The sequence below is a fragment of the Spea bombifrons genome, chromosome 4, assembly GCF_027358695.1.
Source record: "Spea bombifrons isolate aSpeBom1 chromosome 4, aSpeBom1.2.pri, whole genome shotgun sequence".
Lineage (NCBI taxonomy): Eukaryota > Metazoa > Chordata > Amphibia > Anura > Pelobatidae > Spea > Spea bombifrons.
In genome coordinates, this window is record NC_071090.1 from 104,895,220 (window position 1) to 104,920,731 (window position 25,512).

Below are 25,512 nucleotides of genomic sequence, written 5' to 3' on the forward strand. Positions count from 1 at the left end.
TGTAACTTTTTACACGTGTCTGGTGATTGATGTTTTAATGCACAACCTTCTTTACGCCAAAGAGAGGGTAGTAGATAAGAAGAACAGCTTCCCAGCAAAAGTGGTAGATGCTAATACAGTAAGGGGGTTTAAACATGCATGGGACAGGCATATGGCTCCTGAATCTAAGGCGAGACCAACGACTGATTAAGGTCTTTCTATTCTCCAAAGCCTGGTCAGGACACCGCTGGTCTCTATGACCTTGGAAGAGTGAAAAAGCCTATACCCTGCAAGGGGCAGAAAGGACTGCTGGGGGTATTACTGCATGTTTGTGTGTAGTAAACACCGCTACTACTTATGGCTGGCATGCTGATTTTTAAGGGGTAATTGGTAAGGACGCGTTTAATATGTGCCATACGTGGCTAATCGGATATTAACCGAATTTTGTTCTCGAGCCATAAAGAGTATTATTATCAGAGGAAACTCGGGGATTAAGACCGGAATCTCAGGCAAGAATTCCGGGATTAGAAGGAAAGCAGAATTAAAATAGATTACAGAATTTAAGCGCTACTTACTCCGTGTTCTGTAGTTTTCTTGTTCCTGTTGGAAAAACACAGCAAGTCCACGGGGCCACCACCCCGACATATTCTACTCATATAGCAGGAATAAGTCAATCCTGGGGCCACCGCGGACGAAGGTGGAACGAATATGTCTCAGAGCCTCCTCCCCATAATTTTAGGGTGATCAGTGTAGGGTTCCCCTCGTATTTGGGAAGATTTACCCTGTGAGTCAGTTGGGTTTTTTTTTTTTAACCACTGGTGGCCACGGATCTGGACCCAACATTCCCATTTTGTAGTCTCTATGGCTTGGGGGTCAGGTGTTGCCTGACACCAGACTGTTTGTAGTTCTGGGCTTCATCCTTCGAGGTTGGAGGCAGATCACAGCTAGGTCGGTGGGGCTCACAGGGTGTAAAAACGCTCTGAAAGCAGCAGTTCCTCAACATTCGGTAATCGTTACAACACAACCGGCAGACCCCATGACCAGCCAGGTCCAACATTATAGGTGATGCCCCGCTGATTCCCCCCAGTACAGCCATTTGGGTCCCAAGAGGAATATTGATTGTGAAGTCCCCCTTCTATATGACTCGACCACCAGAACGAATTACTAGTAAGCCTTGAAGCTCAGCTTGTTGTTGGGTGCTTGGTCTTTGGGGTAACATCGGGGCTCAATCTGAGGGTGACCACCAGCAGCAGAGAGCTGGACTCGCCGCTGGTCCCCATCACACAGATAAACTGGGCAATTGAAAATACACATTTGGGGCTCGACCAGGCGGACCTCTGCTAAGCGGCACGCTAGAGTCTTGCTGGGGGATCTCTGATAACGTTTGCCTGGCCTCTTCTGAAACGAGACTTACGGGGGGATGCATTCCCAGCAGAATCTATGGCGTGTATTCTCCTGCTCCCTGCGAGGGCACCGACCTTCACAGCAAAGCAATACTGCTTATAAATGTCAGATAACAGCGTGATGGTGAACCAGGGCAATAGTAAATTTATGGAATCAAAGCGCCTGGTAGTACTTTCCGAAGACCCCAATCTGCCCCTGTCCCACCTGCTGTAAGACCTCAAACCTTACACGTTCCTCCCTCGTCAGATTCAGGCTGCCGATTCCATGCATGCTTACATACCCTCACTGTATTACCACGTCTGCTGGGAGCTAATCCACATACCCACCACCCACTCATGTCCTAGCATCTGCCCTTCCTACCACAAGGTGACACAGACAGGAGGGGGCTATGGGGCACGGAGTCTGTCCCTCCCACCGCAGGGTGACAGACAGGAGGGGGCTATGGGGCACGGAGTCTGTCCCTCCCACCGCAGGGTGACACAGACAGGAGGGGGCTATGGGGCACGGAGTCTGTCCCTCCCACCGCAGGGTGACACAGACAGGAGGGGGCTATGGGGCACGGAGTCTGTCCCTCCCACCGCAGGGTGACAGACAGGAGGGGGCTGCCCGATCTGGTACTTGAAACAAAGATAATATTCAGGCCCTTTAATCAAATCCAGAAATCCACACCAATGCATCGGTTTTATTCGTTTTTATTAACCCATTGTTTATTCATTTTAAAAACGGCAGATAAATGTTGACTCTTACAAGTTAAACTGACACCTATAAATTAAACATCAATTCATAACAATAAAATAAGCAAATATTCAAGTTCACAAATATTAATTTAAGTTAAAAAAAAAACAAACAGTTAATGCAAACGGTTCCTTCAAATATTCAATAAATATAATTAAAATCAAGCAAAAAAAAAGAAAACTATAGAAAAAATGTCAATCAATTTTGGAAATTCATTCGTATCCATAAAAACAAAACAGAGATCATTGCGGTTTGTATCAATTGTGCAGTCGGCAGGACGCGTCTCTAAGGCACGTATACATTTGTTAAAATATCAGTTGGCATGGCATATAGACATCAGACCACGATCGCCTCTAGAACTGGCTCTAGAACCGGCTCTAGAACTGACCAAACTGAACCCAGAAGGAGCTCTTGGCCGTTTTAACCCTGCAGGGGTCAGAAGCGGTTTCTATCCCGGAGGATGTCTACAAGCGACCTACGATACGACGCGCTGCGGCTCGGGTCACTAGAGAAAGAATGTTAAATACCGGGACCTGGCATTTAAATGGATATGAAGACATTTCTATGCATAGCGTTAGAGGACTATTTTACTTCAAGGTTAGCAGACGGCGATATCGTTTGAGACGTAAAGTCCGGTCTTTACAGTATTTCTTCAGGTCTGAAGAAGGACGGCGTCTGCTCCATACGTAGCAAAGACTGGAGTCGAGATCCAAGCGGCTTATGAAGGAGCCTCTAAAGGCTAATTGAATGAGGGAGAAGAAAGGGTTGGATGATATTTAACGGCCGAAGGAATACGTTGGAGTCGGATGGGGGGGTGAGAACGGTTTCTATACATACTGCAGAGTGTCCTGGGCGCCACTAACGCCAACAGGGATTAATGCGATAGAGGTGAGCGTGCGCGAGTGTATGCCTCGGGTTGCTAGCGGCCTTCCACAAGAATATGACTGTGAAAGCTACTATTACCGGGTTTTAAAAAAAGGCAGTCCAGTAAATAATCAGCCTTTTCTGAGAATAAAGAACAGTAACTCCTAAAATGTCTATGGATAAAAATCCCGGTTGACTATTGAACACATACGTGTGTATTATAAATATAATACATATAACATGCACCCCCCCCCCCACCGGGACTTAGCGGCTCTATGCAGAGTACTGCAAAGACGTCTGTGGCACCCATGGAGTTACAACACGGCACTTTTACAGAACCGCCCCGGATCCTCGCTCCCCGGGTCTGGAGATAGCGCAGCCATCCCACGCGCACTCCGGGCCATTGTTGAGCGATGTGTGGCCGCCACGTCAGGGGATTTACCGACCGGCCGAGTGGGAGACAGATTGGCAAACAATGACTTTCCTATCTGCCCACTGCCGGCGGGCAAATGAGAACGGAGCACATTGCAAAGGGAGCGGGGGCCGCAGGGACAGGCAGCGGAAGCGTAAAGATACATTATCTCTATAATGTGGCTACAATTAGTAACATCTATAGGGAATCGCTGCCTTCTATGTGTTTATATTACAGAATATAGTACGTTATATAGGATGCTTTTGTTCACAGCGCTGTAGTGATTATAATTATCACTAGTAATGCGGGAGGATGGGGGAGGGTAATTGTAGACGTACAAATAATTAAACATGACCTGAGTATTAGCAGAACCGTACAATACACATACACATTTTATACATACACACAGCAACGGCCCACGACCCATTGCTTTCAGCCCTCAGTTTGTCTGGGGGGTAAGTTCTGTCGGGTGCAAGCTACCCCGGCCCCACTTAAAGCCCACTTCTAAAACGGAATTCCCTATAATACAAGCCGCAGTACCGGCCCGACGTGGCAAACAAAATGCACCTCGAAAACGGACACATTGCACAATACAGAGATAAGCACTGCTTAATACAGAGATAAGCACTGCTTCAGGTCGCGGTACAGCGTACCGTACCAATTGTTCCTCTGACGCATTACCAAGACTTTGGGTCTCTACGTACTTAGTTCCAAGAGGGCTGCCAGGCGAGGATCCAAGATGGCGGCCAACTGCGGGGGAGTGTGCCCCTCCCGGTCCGAATGTGCCAGGTTGGAGCGCGAAGCGAGGTAAGCGATGACGGGGACGTGGCCCTCGCGGACTGCTAGGTGAATAGGAAGGGAACCAGAGGCATCAGGAATATTGAGGTCAGCGCCATACTGAACCAAGACCTGGAGGGTGTCCAAGAAGCCGGATCGAGCCGCGTCGTGAGCCGGCGTCGTGCCGTACGAGTCCTGAATATTGGGCGAGGCGCCCTGTTTCAGGAGCTCAGCTGCCACCGGCGTGCTGCCGAACATCATGACCTGCCGGGAGAGACGGTGAGAGTGAATGGATAGACACGGCGGCTGCGCATGTCTCGTACTTTGGAACTTTGCATTCAACAATGAAAACGGCAGACATGGAAAGACTAACTCAAGTAGGTTAATCCATGCTTAAGACGCTCAGCTAAGCCCAAAGCAGCATGGCGACCCTGTGCCAGCCCTGTATAAAGCATACTTAAATTAGGGAGCTTCTGAATGTCACCTCATTCAACTATACATGATGCAGGGCCAGCGTGCGTTGCGGAAAAATGTACTAGGGATTTCTCCTGAAAAGGTAACATAACCGGGAGACGCAGAAAGCACAAAGAAATAAAAGATGCTGCAAACAGGGAGAGAAACTATTAAAGGGGAATTTCCACTGTACATTTATTACCGCCATCACATTGCCTTGTCCAGATGGAGGTTACTGAGGGACAGCTTGTCTTTTGCATGTCATTAACGTATTTTGATATTTTATTTTTTTTATCAGATAGGGTTTTTTCTTTTCAAATAGTTTATCAGCCAATTGTATGACTTCTCACTCTGTTATCTGCACCCAATCTACCAACACCCTGACTCTGCCTGTGGGAAACAATAGAATGGCTCAGTCTTAATCACACACCCAGACACTCTGATTAATGAAAATCTATGGAGGATCGGACTTCATTAGCATTGCCATAAAGCATCAGCTCAGCGCGGTGTCGGAGGTGGGAAAGTCACCCAAAATATCACATGACTGACAACAATGGCCACCTCCAGGCCTGCAGATAAAAGGGAGTTTATTGGGGCAAAACGAGGTAAAACACTTTTCTTCCATGAGGCTTTTAAAGTACACGTAGACATTTCTAATTAACCCCTGAGTTCTGGGTGTGGATGCGATTGTCTGCTAATTGCACACACACCCATAGTGCGCAGGGAGTGTCACGACAATGGATTTAACCGTCGCATCAAACAATGGGAGCGCCTCAGCCCGAGGGATGCGGCTTCTGTTGGGTCAGAACAAATAGGATGATGGACGGTGTTTCTCAATACACAAGCGCTATTCTGCTTTACAGAATAAACGTCGATTGTCCTAGTTAAACTATGCAAAATGGGACAAGAAAGAATTGCAATACGACGCCAGCTTTTGGAATAGCCGTGTATGTGGGCAGGCAATTTATATTCGTGCAGAAAATGACAGAATAGGGCTGCATGAAGATAACATCGGTTTGCATTTTATTGGTATGATCTAAAATTGGCGGTTTTTCCCACCTGTAGGGCAGTCTTTCCGAAGCAGTTCAGACAATCCGGGTGGATCCGGTCCTGATGAAGGAGCCTCTTCACCTCCGGGACGTCTCCCTGAGCTGCGGCCCTCGTCAGGCGGTCTCCGGCACCGGTCTCTTGCAGCAACATGGGGGACAGCGGGAGAGAGGGAGCTGTGGGAGAGAGGGAGCTGTGAGAGAGAGAACGAGATTACATTACTATACTAAAGCAACGCGGCGTATTTCAGACATGTCCTGGGGAGATAAGCTGAAGGCCAGATCAACGCTACTGTGTTGTACAATGTGAATGAATGTAGCAATGTTGGTGCAGGAAGCGCGTATTGGTTTCAGAGTAGCGATAAACACCGGTAATACGGTATTTTCTCAACCTCAAATAGCCAAGAACAGCTTTATGGACCTCTCACGGACCAACATAAACATGGCCAACGGAGAATACAGACCGTGCCTTTGTACTACGCGCAGCGATAGAATAACATTTGATCCATACTTGGTGGTAGCCTAGATCCTTGTATATGTATACACTACATCAAACACCTCGATGTCAACACAGAGCCCAGCACGCTTCGGCGTGCATGTAACCCACTGATGTCTAATCTTAACCCTCTAATGACACAGTTAAAGCGAGATCATTCTTACATTCTAAGCACAAGCATGCTGTATAGATCAAAAGTTTTTTTATAAACACTCCTTTTAGAGGCGAGTATTGAGGATTTCCTATTATTGCTATGGATACGTGTAACATTACTGTATATTTTTTTTAATCATACATGTTTGCATGGCACGTGCTTGGCTAGCGAAGCGCCTCCGTGAGGGCGGTCACACTTCTACTCATAGAGCGCAAGCACCTGCGGATTTGTTTCCCTTTTTACGTTTAAGGAAAGCGTTGCACGCGGATGTTTCTTAGAGAGTTACCGGCATCCTAGACATGGTCTAAGTGCCCCCACGTTCTTCTTGATGAAGATGATGTGGAAGGACGCAGACTATGAGATCTATTCAGTAAAAGGTTGAAGGTCGATCCCAAGTGAGATTCTGCTGAAGGAAGAGCTTGGCCGGCCCCGTATAATGTATAGTTAAGTCCCTGGTATTTCTCGCTCATTAAATTACGTGTTATTTCTCGCTGGAGAAACCTGCCGGTGTTGGCCCATTCATAACGAAAGTAAAGCAAGGGAGCTAAAACCACAACTCTCCTGCTTTAGTGAATAAGCCCCCACGTGCTTCAAGGGGTCACGTCTCGATCGGTGCAGAATCATTCTTGGGGACACTGTTTTTGGAAAATTAAATAATAATAATAGTATTAAGATTGTTCCTGTTGGATTAATTGGCGGGGTGAAAGGTTACTGACCGGCGGTGCAGGCTGATGAGCATTGTAGTTTAGAGACCCTTAGTTGAGATATTAAATCTTGTGCTAATAAAAAAAATTAACCAGGAGTCTAATCAGTTCCCCCAAAAAGCCATAAATACACCGTGGGGCATATTTGAGGAATTTAATAACTCTACGGTAAGAAGCGGGATTAAATTCCTCAAATACGCCCCCCGTGAGACGTTTCTCGCTGCATTAGCGCATCACGCAAGCCGCATCACAGCCATTTCATCGTGACCCCACATGACCCGCATACTGCAGGGCAGCCCTTTGCATGAACTGATCACCCTGATTTCCATTACGATGTCACATTCAGCAGCATCACAGCCATTTTTATTGTGAGATCCCCTTATGCTGGGGTTGCTATGGTAACGAATCAGATTTCCTTTCTTATAAATATAGAACATGTATATAAAGAGATCCTTTTGGGCCCTGACTTTATAATTGATTCCGCTGTGTGTGTGTAAAATAACACACGGTAAAGTACCTTGGCCGGTGAAGGTGTCAAACACACAACACGACACACAGGAATGTCACACAGATGGGACCGTGTAAATAACATCGACCCTGCTGAATACACAGCTGCACTGAGCTAGACTGTGTGTTTATTTATGTGCGGTTTTGACAGGCGGAGCAGACAGGGACAGGTGCATCCTACACACAGACGATGCTTCGCCCTCTCATGCGGCTCGCTCGCTGAACGCCGTGTCTCCGCTCACCTCTTTATATAGTCTTGGCTTTCCCGCCTCCAGATAGAGCTGCCGTCCGCGAGACCCTCTCTGCCCAGCTGCAGCAAACCAACGACCGCACCTCCGTCTCGCGACTCCCCGGCTCGCGCTGCCTATGCTCGAATCGCTCTGCCTGTCTCTGACGTCACTGGGCACGTGGTACGCGAGTGTTTTTTTCAAAAATGCAACTGTGTAGTCCCGAGCCCACTCCCCCTCCCCTAGCTCCTTCCCGTCAGGGTCTCCGCCCGGTTGTCAGACTCGGACCAATAGGAATAAAGGTGTGGCAGACGGCTCGCCGTTGCTGGGGGTAAACTCGGGGTTAAAGCGAAGAGTACTTACTTTGCTGTTACGACTCATTGGCCCATTTTTAACCAATCGGGAGAAAAAAAACACATGGGCGGAGACTCTGGAGCTTTTTTAAAAAAAGGAGAGGGCGGGCATGAGGTCGGTGCTGTGTTTCTGCGAGGGGAAGGGGGTCAAGTTGGTGTCACGGTAAACCGTGACCTTAGCTTCACCTCAGGCGACCCGCCCTAATGGTATTTAAAGAGAATATAGAGCAACGTTTTTCTGCATCCAAACGTTCTTTTATGACATAGCTTCGTGTTTTACCGAACGGTATCGTCCTGTATAGGATCAGCAAATTGACCGGGTTTAGAATTCCTATCTCCCAGGCCGCATAAAGTGAAAAGGGCATAGTAACCTGAGTGCCAGGGGCCCAGACACATTTTACCTCAATGGGAAGCCTGGCCAGATTTGATAGTTTTGCTATAGGGTAGGGAGGCCTATGTATTTTTATTCAGGACGTGTTATTTTTACGACTATTTATAGAGTTACATAGCACCGTCATATTCCGTAGCTCTGTACAATCAAGCTGTTCGTAGATACCTAGTTTAAAGCAAACAGTGCATCATATAACAAGTTATAACGCCTCTTGTTGTGAGCAGGGCCCTCGTTACCTCATGTATTGCTTCGTCTTAGTCCGCCAGTTCTAGTACGCTGCAGAAATTGTTGGCGACATATAAATAAAAGATAATAAATTACCATAACAATTATATTATTTCCCTATTTTTTCTTTGTGTGCAAAGCCAAATTAAAGTAACTGAAACTATTTATATTTCTGAAAACTAGACTTGGGCGCTAGTGTTCGTTTTCGGGGAAGAAAAATTCATTGCATTCTAGGGTTTTTTGTTTTCGGAAATTCCATTTGTCCGTCCAGTTGTCATGGAAACAAGAAACAAACTCGTAGAAGAAGTTGGAATTAAAATGTCGAGATTCTCCTCCTTTTAGTGTAATAAAAATGGTGCCCGCAATGAACGAATGGACAAAGATTTCTGTATTGCACACATTCGTTTTTCATTTCTTTTGTCCAATATGCGGTCGTTAGTTATTCCAACAAACGGCCGAAATGGTAAAATTTGGCATGAAAACGCACTTTTTAATGAAAACGAATGCGCAAGTCTACTGAAAACCCATCCACACAAATGTATCTAATACAAACTAAGCGTGACAAACTAAATAAATGTATGTAAGAGTGTTTAGAGATTTAAATAAGAAATATTGTAAAAACAGTCTTTGTAAAATCTTAATGTGAAAACTTGAATTGTTAAAAAAAAACATAATATTTTTAATGTGAAACAATGATTGTCTTGGATCCCCTTTGAGTCACTGTACGTGCCACTGACCGGGCCACTTGCCTGACTTTGTGGCTTAGCTGATAGTTGCCAGCCCTTCTCTGGCATCCATGGAATGCCTGAGTGAGCATTAGGATCTTGTTGGATACATAATCCAACTAATGCTGCCATTTATGCCAATTAACAGCGAGACAGTCCCTACATTAGGAAGTCTGTCCAATGTCCTCACTACATCCACGCAGAGATAGTTCTCCTGTCCCATCTTAGAGCTGATCTGTGAGTAGCCAGACAAAAGTAGCTGATCACAGAGCACTGCAAGAAGCCAGGCTTTCCTTCAGCTTCATGCAGATAGATTGTATAGTGTAGTGTTCACATATTGCTAACTAGCAGATGTAAAGTGCTGCCCCCTGCAGCATGTGACATGTATAAACTCATGGAAGGGAACTTACTCATTTATACATCCAGTGTTGTATTTCACCTTAGGTGCTGCCCATAGATCTGATTCAGGGCAGTGCCCCCAGCTACCTCCTTCACAGCCTCTGTGCCTGTTACGTAGCACTGGTATATGACATCATATGTCTGCGCTCTGAGACTTAAAGATGTATAAATCAGCCAGTTGGGTAGATCAGACATATATATATATAAAATATATATCTTGTGTATTTTGTATCTTGCATGTAAAATGCATCTTCGTCATCCAAATTCCAAATGCCTTTTCCAGTTACCTAAATAGCCATCAATAAGTCAAACAAATCACGTAAATGTCTTGGTAAAGCCCCAACGCATTTGCAAGGGGAAACCCCACAAACATTTTTAAAGGGACCACGCAGCTATCATAATCATTGAAGTTCATTTGAATGTTGGGGTGTCCCTTTTAAGTTGCTGATAGTTGTTAAATGGCACAGGTAACCTTTGTAAGCGTGGGTAGGAGAATGGAAATAGCCCCGAGACAGGAAATTTGCTAACAAAAAGTTGTGACAGTGACAGATCCCAAGCGCTGGCGCCGACTCAAGGTATGTATATAACGTGCAGGGACGTGCGTTCAGCCAAACACATCTCCCGAATGGAAGATAAAAGATGCAGGGGAAGGGGCAGAATTCCTCCATGGATTTTCAAGGGGGCCACAAAATGTAAAGGGATGACATAGCTATCATATACATTTAGGTTGATAGGATGGCTGCAGTGTCCCTTTAATCAATGTGGCTCGTCCTCTTATATTATCACAAGAACTGAAGGAACACCGAATTAAACAAGATTTGAATGAAGAAAAAAAAACAGCAACACACAAAAGAATCAGTACAATGAAGGCACTGTCTCAAAATACATATATTAGTGCATACAGCAAATTTTGAATAACATTTCTTTATATTCTTAATATATAATCTCTCTTTGCAGTGCTGTAACAGCCTACAGACACGGTCCTTTCCAGGAAAAGTTGATGTAAGCCGAAAACGATGTAAGTCGAGTCTGATGTTTACACATATTTAAACTGGTTTATGTTTCTGAGCTACAGACTGATGCCAATTTCCTTCTGGAAATGGCCAGGGCATACAGTGTTTGATCAGATACGCATCTTAACTGTATAAAGGATATGCCATCCACTGAACAATACAGTATATGGTTATCTAAAGCTCTAAACATGGCAGGGGTGGCTTTAACAGAGCACGGCCATAACAAACACAGCGCGGAACACCGGGCAGAGTTCCTTTTACTGGCCAAAAAACACGAAAAGGAACTTGAGATCAGGGTCTAGAATGGAGGTATGATGTAAGCATGCCGTAAAGTTGATGTCAAATGAGGAATGCCTGTCACACCTTGTATTTTGGGGAGGAAGATCATATTACAAGTTACCGTAACGGAATGCAGCACGTCATCTGATGGATACTGAGAATGTAGGGATTTTTTTTTTGCGCCACTAAGAGGTAGCAGAAAAGACCATTCATATCATATTCCTATCAACAGAGTTTGTCGGTGAATTGTTAGAAACAATGGGTTTGTATTACTGGCAAAAATGTGTTCTGTGGATGACAGCCTCCGGTTGACATTATTATTTGAGGTACATTACATAAAGCAATACTTCCACAGGGTGCAGCTGGAAAACCTGGAGATCAAACCAGCGATGCATTTGATACAGGGCATCATCACCTAGTCCAACAATGCAAAACATGGCAGAAGACAAGACGAAGGGGGAATAAAACTAAATAGCACACAGCACAGCACCATAATACTGTTCCTTATGGCTGGCTATTTGTATGAAGAAATCTATATTTTTGGTACGTTTCTATTTTAGAGTAAGATTACTAGGGGGTTTCACAAAACAACAAAAACATTCTGCTTCAGGGTTCCTTTAGTTTGTCCGGATCTGGTAATCTGAGGAGTAAAAGATGGCATTGAAGCGTTAGTGTACGGTCTGATATATAGGTACTTCTCATGCAAATCTGTGTTGAAGGGAGCTTGAAACGGGCGCGTAGGGCGTCTGCTATGAAGAATTCCAACCAAATGTAAAGATTAAAGAAATTCTGGCCTAGGGGGGCAGATCCGACGGCAGCATCCTCTCTGCTGGCAGAAAACAGGGGCAGATCAGCCTGTTCCCTCGTGAGGACCCTCAGAGTTCTACTACTCAATGGGCAGCACAGACGCCATTGTTTCGTCCTTCTGAGGCCAAGTACCAGCTCATGATGTCTTACTCCTGCACTCGGCGGAAAGGACTGTGGCCGTGAAGGAGGTTGGAAACGAAGACTCGGGTCAAGCCTAGGGCAGCCCCCAACTAAAATATATCCCGACGCCAGCATGCCGCTTTCTTGATCGCAGAGGGGATGCATAGCAATATCCTAAATGACCTGAGCTCATTTTGGGAAATGCTATATATTATAGCTGGATCCCCGCCTCGATGATTGGTAATAATAATAATAATAATAATAATAAAAAAAGATCTGGAAACATTGGAAACACTGTTTCTAGTAATGTTCAATTCCCAATACCCTTTTGAAGAAAAAATTATTTCATCGTGTAAAATGCTTTGTTGTTAAAACAAAAGCGGGCCCGATAGGTTGTTACAATAGAAACAGATCTGCGCACGTTTATTTAATTTACTAGAAAGTGTAATTAATTATTAACATAAAACTTTCAGGAGGGTGTAAAGGTTGCATTGTCTCGTCATCTCGTAATCCAAAATCACACCTGACATTTGTAGCACTTTCGCCGGGTCTCTCTTTGGATAATCGCCTCGCATCCCCCATCCGACAGCCCACCGGATTACCTTTATGGATGTGTCAGAGCAGGGCCGGCCCTAGGCTTTCTAGCTTCTTAGGGGAACTATGTTTCTGAAACCCCGTCCTGTAGGCTAACACAGGAGAGGACCTCATGGTGGTGGCCCGTACCAGCTCAGCTCTCCTGGTAATCGCCTAACTTGCCTATATGGTAGTGCTGGCCCTGCGGCTGTCATCTTACCTCCGCTCTGAGTTATGTATCTGACCCATGGTAGCGCCGTGTACCCGCTTTTCTCAATAATCTTCATATACCGGACCTTCAAGATGCAAATTAAATCAATGAATAAATCAAGCCATACAAGTATTATATATTAAACACGCCATCGCCGTTGGACACGGCAGCTTTATCCCACTAAACGTGGCGCCCCACTTACCTGAATCCCAGACACTGTGAAATAGGGGATTTCAAACTTCACGTTGATTGGGGGTCTTCCTTCCACCTCTTCAGTCTCCACGCTGGGTAAGCCGAAATGGGCCCTCATCAGGTACTCCTTGCCACCCTGGTAACCATCCCAAAAACAGAAAAGTTAGTAACCTTTCCACCATTCACCGGCTACTCTCCCTGATATCGTAATATAATACCAGGCCATTATCCCCGCTATCGCTCAAGCGGAATGCGGGAAGAAGACATTGCGGAATCCCGCTGATGTCAGTGGGCGGTCCTGCAGTTGTTGGAAGGGAAGTGGGCGGGGAGTGGGGGCGTGGCACAACGCCGCTATAGCGACCCAGAGTTTCCCTGTAGTGACCCGGAGACACAGGGATTCACTCGGAGTCTCTGGGCAAAATCCGGAGAGTTCCCAGATATGCCAACAAGTAATCTTACAATTCCCATAGAGTACGAAATCCTTCCCAAAAACGCTGGGAGCTTAATAAAGAACACTAAAAAGGAATACCTACAGGTCAGAAGAAAGCGAACGATTAAATTAAAGCAACCATCTCACATATACGGGAGCGGCCTTTTCTCACCGGGAAGGATTTGATAGTCCAGATCACAACGTTTTTCTCCGGCACATATTTGGCGCTCCCCACGCTGGTTTTAAATTTCGGAGAATCGGCATCACTAGGAACAGGAACTGCAATCTCCACATTATTTGCCACAGACTGTTTCTTAAACTGACCCTTTGCCTAAAAACCAAGGGATGAGAAGAAATTATATTGTTAAAACATGATTCACCCTGCAGTGGGAGGGACAGACTCCGTGCCCCATAGCCCCCTCCTGTCTGTGTCACCCTGCGGTGGGAGGGACAGACCCCGTGCCCCATAGCCCCCTCCTGTCTGTGTCACCCTGCAGTGGAAGGGACAGACTTCGTGCCCCATAGCCCCCTCCTGTCTGTGTCACCCTGCGGTGGGAGGGACAGACTCCGTGCCCCATAGCCCCCTCCTGTCTGTGTCACCCTGCGGTGGGAAGGACAGACTCCGTGCCCCATTATTGTTAGAATAATATTCTGGGTTCCTCAAAGTTTTACCTTCACCATAATTTCTAGACGACTGTGGCTGAATTTCTCAATCACTGATTCAATCCAGATCAATGGTTTCACCTACAAACATAACATGCAAACAACAAACTGATCAATGATTACATCATATGAACCACACGACAGACACAGGTTTCTATAGAAACCGAGTAATTAAATGCTTAAATGTCATGTAACAATGTATTTTATTGTCAAGAAGGTGGCGAATAAGTGGAATAGTCTTCCAGCAGAAGTGGTAGATGTTAATCCAGTGATGGAATTTCAACATGCATGGGATAGGCATATGGCTGCTGAAGATGGGCCAGCTGTTATCATTCCGTGTGTTGGGTCTTATGTGCAGATCCTCGCTCCTATCTTTTTAAAATGAATTGAGACAGCGGCATAACTCTTTGGGATGTCTGATTAGGCCTCAAGTTCCAGGTTCTCCTGGGTCTCTGCTCTACTCTGTTACTTCTGATCAGGGGAAGGTATCCACAGTATGTTATTTCTAGTTAAAAGTTGGGTACCTGTGTGCTCAGCCTGTAGGCCATCAGCTCAAAGTCCCCGTCGGGAGGGATAAAAGAAATTGTGCGATCATTTTCAAAACGGGAAAGACGGACACACTGGTGAAATTTCACATCTTCAAGCTCTACTGTCTTGTTCTTGTTACCTGTAAATTAAATGGGGAAGAATCTCTCAAACACATTGTGGGACAACAGGGCTGACAATGTTTTAGGTCCAGTATCACCCCTGCCCCCCCTGCTATAATGGTTTATTATGGTGCAAGGTGCCCATCTAAGCATGTAGAGAAGTACACCAATGTGGGACAGTGAGGGCAGCAGGACCCCTCTAGAGGCTGATGAGGCTGCAGGCAGGGAGGCTGCAAGTGGTAACCAGTGAGGAAGCAGGGGGTAACCAGTGAGGAAGCAGGGGGTAACCAGTGAGGAAGCAGGGAGGCTGCAGGCGGTAACCAGTGAGGAAGCAGGGAGGCTGCAGGGGGTAACCAGTGAGGAAGCAGGGAGGCTGCAGGGGGTAACCAGTGAGGAAGCAGGGAGGCTGCAGGCCGTAACTAGCGAGGAAGCAGGGAGGAAGGGAGGCTGCAGGTGGCAACCAGTGAGGAAGCAGGGAGGCTGCAGGGGGTAACTAGCGGGGAGGCAGGGAGGCAGGGAGGCTGCAGGTGGCAACCAGTGAGGAAGCAGGGAGGCTGCAGGGGGTAACTAGTGAGGAGGCAGGGAGGCTTCTGATGCTCAGTACTCACGTCCTGTCAACTCAAATAAGACTCGGTCGTTAAGTCCTAGACGTAGCTCCGGCATTCCCGAGAGGAAGACCTTCAGCTTCACGGTGCCCACGATCTCACTGAGCAGCACACTGCCATTCGTGTTCACCTGAGATACACAATACATTTCTGAAAAGCTTTGAAGGGAACACATAATCTGGCTGAGAATTCCGATTTAGGATGCCTTCATGTTTCTTTAGCTGCTCAACTTTTGACCTTTATAAAGCTGCATGCAGCACTATACACATCATTCCCAGCACTGCCGGATGTCCAAACCTTCCTCAGAAATAATTAATCGTATAAAATGTTGTCTCATTTATAATTTTTCTGCTAAAGCTCAATTGTTATGTGACAAAACTGAGCGGTAGAGCTGACACTCACCAGCAGGTTTACAGACTCAATCACATCTATGAAGACCTCATTCTTCTTGTATTTCAAGCCTTCAGACCTCCACGACACGGCATTAGTCACTGTAGTGGGGACACGCGACTTGGCCGTCTCCAGCTTGTTCCCTTGCTGTGTGATATACCTAGATTGCATGCATATAATCATATTTTATATCAATGAAGGAAGATCACCTAATGGGGAGGCGACACAGAATGCATTCAATCATCGTTTCCTACTAACCTGTTAACTAAAAATAAAATATCTCAACTTCCTCTCTGCTAAAAACAGATAAATCCCATTCATGGACCTGCTTCTCCAAAGGCTCTATTCAAAAGGCAATGTGTCAGGGGATCACGTATGGTGGGATTTATCCACTCAACGGTGTGTTGCTTTAAACTGGCACCATACTTATTAATTTATTAAAACCACCTATAGCTTGTAATTGGTTCGGCTGTATTTACTTAAACTTAGTTAAAATTTAGTATTTAGGGTAAACTTAATAGGCAACATAAAAATGGGGAGAGATGACTTTAAGTGGAGGAATTAAAATCTAGGTTTTTTTAGTGTGCCGAACTGTAAAAAATTGTAAAGTAAGGGAAAAGCGACAGGTACAAAATTAAAAATAAAAAAAAATCATACGTAGCACCATAGGGGAAAGCATTAATTGTTCCATGATCAACCATCAAGGAATGTTGTTAATATGTATAAAATATATACACATTCCACTGAATCAGTTTTCACTGCCATTGAGAGGGCTGCATGGAGGCAGCAGACCTCGTTGGGTATTAGTGGCAGTATTAATACTCACTCCTGCAGAATTTTGCTTTCGGTAGTTTGGGGGAATCCAAAATCCATAATCTCGTCCAGCAGCTCGTACACAATGACAAAGTTATCCCGTATACTCTCCTCCTCCAGCTCTTTGAAGTACTCTGTGAATACCTGTTGGAGGACGCCAAGGAGAGGTTTAGAGAAGACCAGACCTGTGCGGGGAGAGGAAGCGGCACTGGGGTGTGTGGGGTGGATAGCACTCACTGGACACAAGGTAGCAGGGGGCAGTTTGTGTGCCTAGAAAGGTCCAGCAATCAACTGAAGGCCCAAAATGAACCCCCAGAAGCTGCCTATATGGTGGCTCCATCACTGAATCCAAATTGTTTATAGCGTTTTTCCACTTTCTCCTCTCGGTTTTAACCCCAAGTCCTCCCAACCGTTTCCTACAGAACCGCTTTCCTAAATCCCCTCCTTTGATATTTTATCTCCTTCCGTGATTCATCTTTCTATCTCTCATGTGCTTTCTTTCCTCGCTCTTTTTTCTTCATCCCTGTTAATTTAAAACTTCTTCTCTCCCTTGTTTTTCTCTCTCCCTCCTCCCTACTTCCCAGAGCTCCCTACCCCTCCTTGATCCCTCCTCCACCACCTCCTCTCCCTCTCCCTCTCTCTCTCTCTCCCTCTCTCTCTCAACAAAAGGGCCGCTAAGGTACTCAACCCTACTCTACATGTGACTCTGTGAACACTGGACGACAGAAAGACATCACACAATCATTTGAAAGATCTTTGCTGAGACTAGTACGGCAACATCCACGTCTTCGTCAAAATCTGATATGAATGGATGCTTCCAAAGAACTTCCTCAGAGGGTATGGCGGTTTGGCATTTATGGGGAACTGGTCTAGACCACAAACCAGTTTGTAGTAAAAGCCTGGTTGCAGTGTTCCTGATTTCATGAGTGTAAATTCTAGTGGGAGGTAAAGATTCAAGGCGGGGGGGGTAAAGGTTTGAGACACAAAATTAATAAAGGAATGAATGAACAAAATTAAAAAAGGAATGAATGAACAAAATAAATAAAGGAATGTCCAACCGACAGGCTCCTTACAGCCATGATTACTACGTTACATGGTGGAAATGAGACCAGAGTCACTATAGATATTTTCCAGAGAAAGAATAAGTGTGTGAGTGAAATGGGGAGATGGGTGGGAAGCTGAAAAGAGGAGTGAGTTGGACAGCGGGAATGGAGCTCAGACAGAAAAATCTAAAGTACATGAGAACGGAGAGCGGAAGATAAAGCATCTTTCACTTAATGTGTAGCGCAACCTTATCTCACTTCAGTTCCCCCGATTGCTTTCATTTTACCTATCCATTTCCAGGTCTTCCACTCTCCGTTCCCGACAGAGGGGTGCGGGGCTATTGTATTGGATCACAACTTGGTCAACGTTTCACAATGGACTATAACCCCTTCCTTCCTCAGCAGTAGTGAGGGGTTATATATATAAAGTGGGGGTTTGGTACAATATTTACTTACCTCTACCATTTTGTACAGGAAGGAGTAGACCAGTGATGCGTTGGCATTTTTATTGCTTAATGCAACCACTGAGAGCAAAAAGTTAAAGAATGAAACTTGGGTACCCAGAAGATGTAAAGAAGTGTATATGAACGCCACTTACCGTAGGCGCAATTGGGTGGTTAGTTTTTTTCAGCATTTCAAAAGAGTAGGACTAAAAATGACCAAAATCTTCCATTATTCACATATATCGTATAATAAATGAGGAGTATAAATCATAGATTTGGTCAGGTACAAGTGAAAGAAAACTGATAACTGAACCAGGACTTGGGACTTTTCGTGGAAATCGTGGCGCCTGACGGGTATATGTAAAGGATACGGTACAGGTTGCTGTGTTTGATCCACATGAAGTGTACTTTCCCGTGTGTCAGAAGGGGCGACACGGTTCCTTCCTCCTCCTGCTGCACCACCAGTGGCATGAAGTGGTCTATCTCGGCCATATTAATGTCTCCCTTGTAATTCCTGCAAATGAGGGGCTGCGCGGGAAAAGAGAAAGAGATAAGTGTGCTATATGTAAGAGCATGAATACAGAGAGAGGCAATCAGTTTAATAAAAACAGATTAAAGCCATTTAACAGGACACTTATCCACTATCATGTTGCGATATACTTATGCCGGGATATGATGTCATATCGCAGCGCTCAGCTTTATTGCATCGTTAGACTTCTATCGACTCGGCTCAGTGTGAGGAGACCCTCTGATGATCGTAACCGGCCCCCCATTGTCTAACACAGTGAGATAGTGGGGCAGCTTCATAGAGGTTAACGTCATAGTGGGTGAATTTAAGCATGCATGGGATAGGGGAAAGTCTACAATGATAATAGGGCCCCCTTGTTGCCAGTTCCTACTGTCTTTCAGGTCAGGAGCTCTTCGTTTGGCCAAATAAGATGGGTGTAAATTGGTTATAAAAGCCTAGGAAGGCATTTTTGGGAAAATGGTAAATTGATCCTACAATGGGTCTCATTCACTAAGATTCAACATTAAGCCTCTATGTGCCACTGGTACTGGGGGGGGGGTTGCTTCCACGCTGCAAATATTGTCCTTTTCGAGTAAAATGTGTGGAAAACTTTCGTGTGGAAATACTGAGCCCATTGATTGCAGAGGAAATTGATGGGAACTGCTTTTAGAAGCGTGCTTAGTACATCCCTTCCACACTGAAAGATACCGCTTAATATAAGATTTTTTTGTATGCCAGTGCAATGTAATTATTATTATGAATATTCTTGTCTTTTACATAAAATTTCCCGCGGCCTCCATTTACCCTGCAAAGTAACACCAGAACTTCTTGGTCTCTTCCCTTCTGTGTCTAGTATTATTAGCCATAGGCTAGCGAGCCAGTGCTGTGGCCGGGTCGTATCGGGGGTCCAATCCTACCCAGTCACCCTATCACAGACACAGCACTTCATTGGCTCCCAAATAAAAGATGAACTCCTTTATCAGGGAGTCGGGAACTGGCACATTTCAGCTGCTTGTTATTACATCCCATTCCGTGTTCAGTAAATAAACCCTACATATATAACTGGTGCAGACTGGTCGTCTGGCACACCCGGCAGATGCCCTGTGGGCCGGCGGCCAGTAGAGCCTCATACTTACCCATACTGGCACTCAGTAGAGGCAGATCGGATCTTGCAGTGAGTATAAAAACGTAATGTGCAGCCACACGTATCCAGCTGGTGGCAGCATGTATGTCATTTTGTAGCCCTGCAGCAAATCCTGACCTTTCACGAAAAATTCCCTTAACTAATAGGCTTTTTTAAGTCTTAGATGTAATGTAAGAAAGTTTTACTTTACTAATAAAGTGGCAGACAAGTGGAACAACCTCCCAGCAGAAGTGGTAGAGGCCAATACAGTAATGGAATTTAAACATGCGTGGGATAGGCATACGGCTTCTGAATCTAAGACGAGACCAACGACTGATTAAGGTCTTTACAGCAGGAGAAACGGGCGGCTAGGCGGCCGAACGGGTCTGATCTGCCGTCCCGCTCTATGTTTTTCATGACTGTTACTATAAAGCAAGCACTCACCTTCCCCTTCAGATCCAGGACAAACACCGCGGAAGCTGACATTATTCTGCGATTTTATTCTCTGATACAGAATCGTCTCCTTTTTAGAGTTAATTGTTATCTCCTCTTCAAAGTTCAGGGGAACTTTAGTCCCAGTTCTCAGATTTGGACTACAGACAGAATATTATATTTTTTGCTTTTTTGTTTTTGCACGATTTTCACTTCCTGCATGGAATTAATTGCCGAACGTTCGTCTCCTTTTCCTTCTTCCTGTCTTTACCTGCCCCCTACGTCACCAGGTACAACCAGTTTCCAGGTGTACAATTCTCTTAAAGGGGAACCGCTGAGAAAAAAAACTCTCATTGCTGCGCTGCTTGCCGAGGCCGTCGCTTGTAGACACTTCCCCTTTAAATGCCAGGGTGGGGTATCGAGTTCCAGGCAGTAGAGGGGGGGGGAGGGCAGACTGACACTTCTGGTTTTACAGCCCCTGCACCGTCATTCACCTACACCTGCCAATAAAGACTAGAAAGCACCAGGAACACGGCAAACCATTAGCACATTGGATCCTCGATTCCGCGCCGAGGAGCGTAGAACCAGATACAGCACAATGTTTGTAATGAGATTTTTGTTCGTGGTACTGTAGCCGCGTGACAACACGGAAAACTTTTCTTTTGATTTACAACACGAAGTTGCCCCAACGTACCGAGTTTTCACATAAATTTTTTTTTATTTATTTTTCAATAAATCAGAGTGTTTGGGTTTGGATGCCATAACAGTTGAATGGATGAGGCAATGGTTGAGTGACAGGAGGCAGACGGTTGTAGTTAATTGTTTATATTCAGAGGAAGGACTTTTTTTACTAGTGGGGAACCTCAGGGATCAGTACCGTGACCGTACGTTTTAATATTTTTATTAGTGATAGTCATACCCGGAGCCTTCCCTTGCGGGACGCGGCCAGGACTGCTGGCGTCAGTGGGCGGTCCTTCTGGCGTCAGTGGGCGGGCATTCCCTGCCTGACGGCAACGGGAAACACCCCCATTTAAAGGAAAAATGGGCAGGGGGCGGGGCGTGTCAAGACTCCGCTCCCGCGACCCGGAGGATTTGGGTCTTGACCCGGAGAACCGGAGAAGCAGTGCTCACCCGGCAATCTCCGGGTCAAACCCGGGGAGTTCCCAGGTATGGTGATATTACAAAAGGTCTAAAAGGTAAGGTATGTCTTTTTGCAGATGATACAAGGCTCTGTAACAGGGTAGAAAAAGTTAAATAGCTAATGATTTAGGTAAATTAGAAGAATGGCTGTGAGCATGGCAGCCGCAGTTTAACGTTGATAAATGTAAAATAATGCACTTGGGCCAAAAATTCGAACATAAATAAATAATTATATCTATATTATATTAGGGACACTGTCAGTGACAAAAGAAGAGAGGAATTTAGGAGTAATTATTTCTCAGGAATTAAAGCATTGGAAAAAGCAAGCAGGTTGCTGGAAGGTGATTCTGCCACTTTACAGATCTCTGGTCAGACCTCACCTAGAGTGTTGGCTACAGTTCTGGAGACCTCATTTCCAGAAGCATATGGACACACTGGAGAGAGTTCAAATGAGGTGAATGGTTTGTAGGATAAAAATAATCAGGACAGACTAAAGGATCACAATATGTATGGCTTGGGGGGAAGGAGAGAGAGGGGAGATGTGATAGGGATAGGCATACGGCTCCTGAATTGAAGATGAGACAAAGGACTTATTAAGGTTTGTCTTCACGGCAGGGAAAATGGGCAAAATGGTTCTGATCTGCCGTCAAATCCTATGCTTCTGTGTTCCAGTTAATACTGTGGGTTTATTTTTGTTGGTGCAATAAAAAAAAAATTATGCTAAATATGATAAGTTGCGCTGGAAAACAAAGGAAATCAGCTGTGCCCATGGAATTGTGAGGTCATCAGAATGATGTCATAGTATACTATGGCCTACTAAGCAGAAGAGTATTCACTCCAGGATAACTGGAGTCAGGTGAAGATCACCTACGCTAATTTAGCAAATGCTTTTAGAAATCATTATAACGGCAAGGCACAGTGTATATTCCTGGTATATTACAATTATTCCTTATCACTAGCAAAATGTATTTCTTTTATTATATGTCTGTTATGCAAATTTCTTCTTTTACTTGTTACAATAAACACATGTCGTGTGTTTTATTAACATTATGTTTATAATGTAATTTAAATATTTTTGTGAATAGACAGTTTTTTTTAGCCAAAATTCTGAAAAGTTTACTTTAAAATTATCTAAAGACATTAAAGCAGCAAATGTCTATGCTGTTCACATCATAGTGACACCTTCAAATGTCTGCTTGGTGTATGTGAGACCACTGAAATCGCCAATTATGGGTATTTCAAAAGAAATTGATCGTTTATATAAATGTCACGTTCAGCATACCAGAGGAGACGCTGGTGCTGGGTAGGACACCGTGTCCCAGAGGTCTCAGGGGAGTTCTTTGCCCACGGCCGCTCCAACCCAAAAGGCTCCACCTGAAGAGGAACCGGTTGGAAAGGCGGTGGGATTTTCAGGACTGGAGACAAACTCTAAGAGTGCACAAGCAGGATAGTGAAGACAAGCTGAAGTCAGGGAGCCGGGGGTTCGGGGTAGTTGATATATCAAAGCCGAGGTCATGAAGCCAGAGTTCAGGGTAGTAGAGATACCAGAGCCTGGGTCAGGGAGCCAGAAAACAGAATAGTCAAGGTCAAGGAGAGCGTGGGACCCTTTGGTGGAAGCGGCTGGAGGAGAATCCTTTGAGCGTCATGGGACACCAGATGGTGGACATCCCCAACGGAGGGTCAGGACCTCGGACCTCATGGCACCGGCAGAAGGCCTACCCTGATCACCACACTAATCAATGCAATATCCCTCAGCAGGAACATTGGTGCTTCCTATACAACGACTTTTTCACAATCATGCAATCTCACATGAAAGTATGGAAATTGTGATACCGATGCGTGTCCACCAGGGGGCAGTGTTAAACTTTATCTGGTCAGTAGTTTACCATAAACTCCCCACCACTTGTAAATGCCCTTTTTTATGTATTCTGCGCTGCTGTGTTCCTCCACGTGGACAAGCTGACATCTTCAATGGGCAATGGCTGTTGGGTAAATGTAGGGGTAAATGTCTCTATGGTGGCTCAGGTTACCGTGATAAGGATAAAGTATATACGGTGGTATCGAGGTAAGAAGAAGATAGAGCATTTAGTCAAATGGGGTATCTTATATGTTTTATTGGTCCAATAAAAGGTATCACCTTCCACTAAAGACTCCATTGTGTTGTTGTTCTTCAGAGGTCTGAAGTTTTTGGTTCAGCTGTATTTAGAACAGTTATTTTTAATGTGTTAGGATCCACTCAACACCTAAAAACTACGAAAGGCCATTAAGGGTGAAGTAGGGGATGTAAACAATTTTAGAGCGAGAATTCCACATCAAACCTGACATCCAAAATTATAAACCAATGAAAAAGCAGGGGCTGTAGGAAGGAAGAAAAACCAATGAGGAGCAAGCGTTCAGCAACCGATGAGAACAGGGCATAAAAGAGTCAATAGGTGAATAAGGGGTGTGGATTGGAAGCCGTCTAAGTATAAAGGGACATTGTTCAGGCCAGGGCCGGTATTAGACTAAATGGTTATGGTGCTCCAGACAAGACGGAGACTCGTGCTCGAGATGAGTAGTTCCGCCGTGTAGAACTGTAGACCTTCCTTGCCAAGAATGCACTAGGCAACCAAGTAATTATAGCTCTCGTGCACCTCGGTCACTTGCTGAGACACAGAGTGAGAAATAGACCGAGGTTTATTGAACGGGACACTCGTATTTATACACACAGAACTGGGTGAAATACAATACCCTCCACTCCCCTGACCCACCCAGGGTAACCATTCCGGCCATCTGCCTGCTGCCCTTCCCCCGGCACAGGAAACAGGGTGCCCCCGGTCACGTCTTATGAGGCGACCCCAAACCCTGTGTATCCCCGGATGCCTCTCATAATCGCCCCAAAAGAGCAAACTGATAGGAGGCTTTAGGGAGTGGGGGGGGGGGCGCAACAACCACTCAAAGTTTTAACCGACCACAGCAGATTCCCAATCCTCCTGAGAGCTCCAGGGGAATCTTTCGGTCAGGTGTAAGTTGCGGCGTTTTGCAATTCCTGAAGCCGCCAGCAGGTGGAGGGGAGAGGGCAATAGGGATACAGGCCGGGCATTGAAAATAAACGTGGGGAGAATTAACGAACATAAAATCGCCTGTGCTTCTGATGCTTAAGGAGAATATATAGGTCCACTTTATCAGGCAATTTTCAATTTTGCCGATTATGTTGACGCCCGCCATGTAATGTTCCTCTAAGAATTTATACTAATCATCAAACGATCATTGCTTGCTCTTTCTGACACTCAACCCATAAACTCAGTATTCTTTACCGGACCTCAGACACCCGGTGTATCCCGTCTATATTGTGTGAACATTGCAACTGGCGCTCCAATGGCTAAAAAGTCCTATTCTTGTGATTTTCCTGATGGCTGCTGCCTGTCTTTTTATTATTTATTTTTAGTTTTGTAATTCCAATACATTCTTCCATAGCAGCATAATTAAACCTTGCCACAACTTCTCCAAGACGCTCACACACAAAGTGCCCATTGTGAGGAGGCCATTTATAGGTTTCATAAGACGAGTCAAAGCAATGACTGTTCCTTCCAACAGTGACCAAAAGGTGTATTCCCCTGACAATTCACAAGTCTGAGATGCACAGGAATATAGGGACAAGGCCGTGTGCAACAAGCAGCCATTTTTTAAGCAAGTGCCTTCAGGCAGAGATCCATAATTGAGCATTTTTTAATACTCTTAATGCCCTTCATTTCATTAGCTTGAATCCACATTCCTCTAAAGGGGATTACACCCCCCCCACACACTATGATTGGGGTCTGTGTCTCCTTTAAGATGTATATGCACGTTATTAAACCGCCGTCAGAGGATGGGGAGTCAATTATTGGTTACTAGGATGTCCGAAGCAACGTTTAGTATATTTTATTTTTTAATCTTTAATGTAACGGAGGAGTAAAGGGGGAGTTTACAGGCGAGTTAACATAGAACTCACATGCCCTCGCCTGTAACTCACAAAATTATCAGGCAAAGTGCACACGACTTAAGTAGAGGAGAAAGTCATAACAGAAAAACAGGAGTTGAAACACGAAATGTTTCAGGTAGCATTACATAGCTTGTTCTTTTTCTGTGACAATCAGAGTAATTTTTTGGACCATTTATATAGGTTCATTTAGTGTATATAACTGTAAAATATAGGATTTGTGATTTTAGTGGTAATAAAATGTGTATTGATAAACATTCATATACAGAGA

General features: G+C 45.1%; 2 protein-coding genes across 2 annotated transcripts; both read right to left on the minus strand.

Moving 5' to 3' along the window:
* Positions 1–3,794: 3,794 nt before the first annotated feature.
* CDKN2D (cyclin dependent kinase inhibitor 2D) lies at positions 3,795–7,901 on the minus strand. The gene is made up of 3 exons (XM_053464867.1): positions 7,774–7,901; positions 5,684–5,847; positions 3,795–4,435 (listed from the first exon to the last, which is right to left on the minus strand). The coding sequence occupies exons 2-3, from the start codon at positions 5,822–5,824 to the stop codon at positions 4,091–4,093; spliced, it is 486 nt and encodes a 161-aa protein (XP_053320842.1). The 5' UTR covers positions 5,825–5,847; positions 7,774–7,901; the 3' UTR covers positions 3,795–4,090.
* A 2,820-nt stretch (positions 7,902–10,721) lies between these two features.
* On the minus strand, positions 10,722–20,525 carry AP1M2 (adaptor related protein complex 1 subunit mu 2). The gene is made up of 12 exons (XM_053464851.1): positions 20,156–20,525; positions 18,452–18,608; positions 18,094–18,161; positions 16,608–16,738; positions 15,794–15,941; positions 15,395–15,521; positions 14,664–14,806; positions 14,149–14,220; positions 13,649–13,807; positions 13,057–13,182; positions 12,864–12,939; positions 10,722–11,783 (listed from the first exon to the last, which is right to left on the minus strand). Exons 1-12 carry the CDS (start codon positions 20,195–20,197, stop codon positions 11,761–11,763), a joined length of 1,272 nt encoding a protein of 423 aa, XP_053320826.1. The 5' UTR covers positions 20,198–20,525; the 3' UTR covers positions 10,722–11,760.
* Between the last annotated feature and the right edge of the window lie 4,987 nt (positions 20,526–25,512).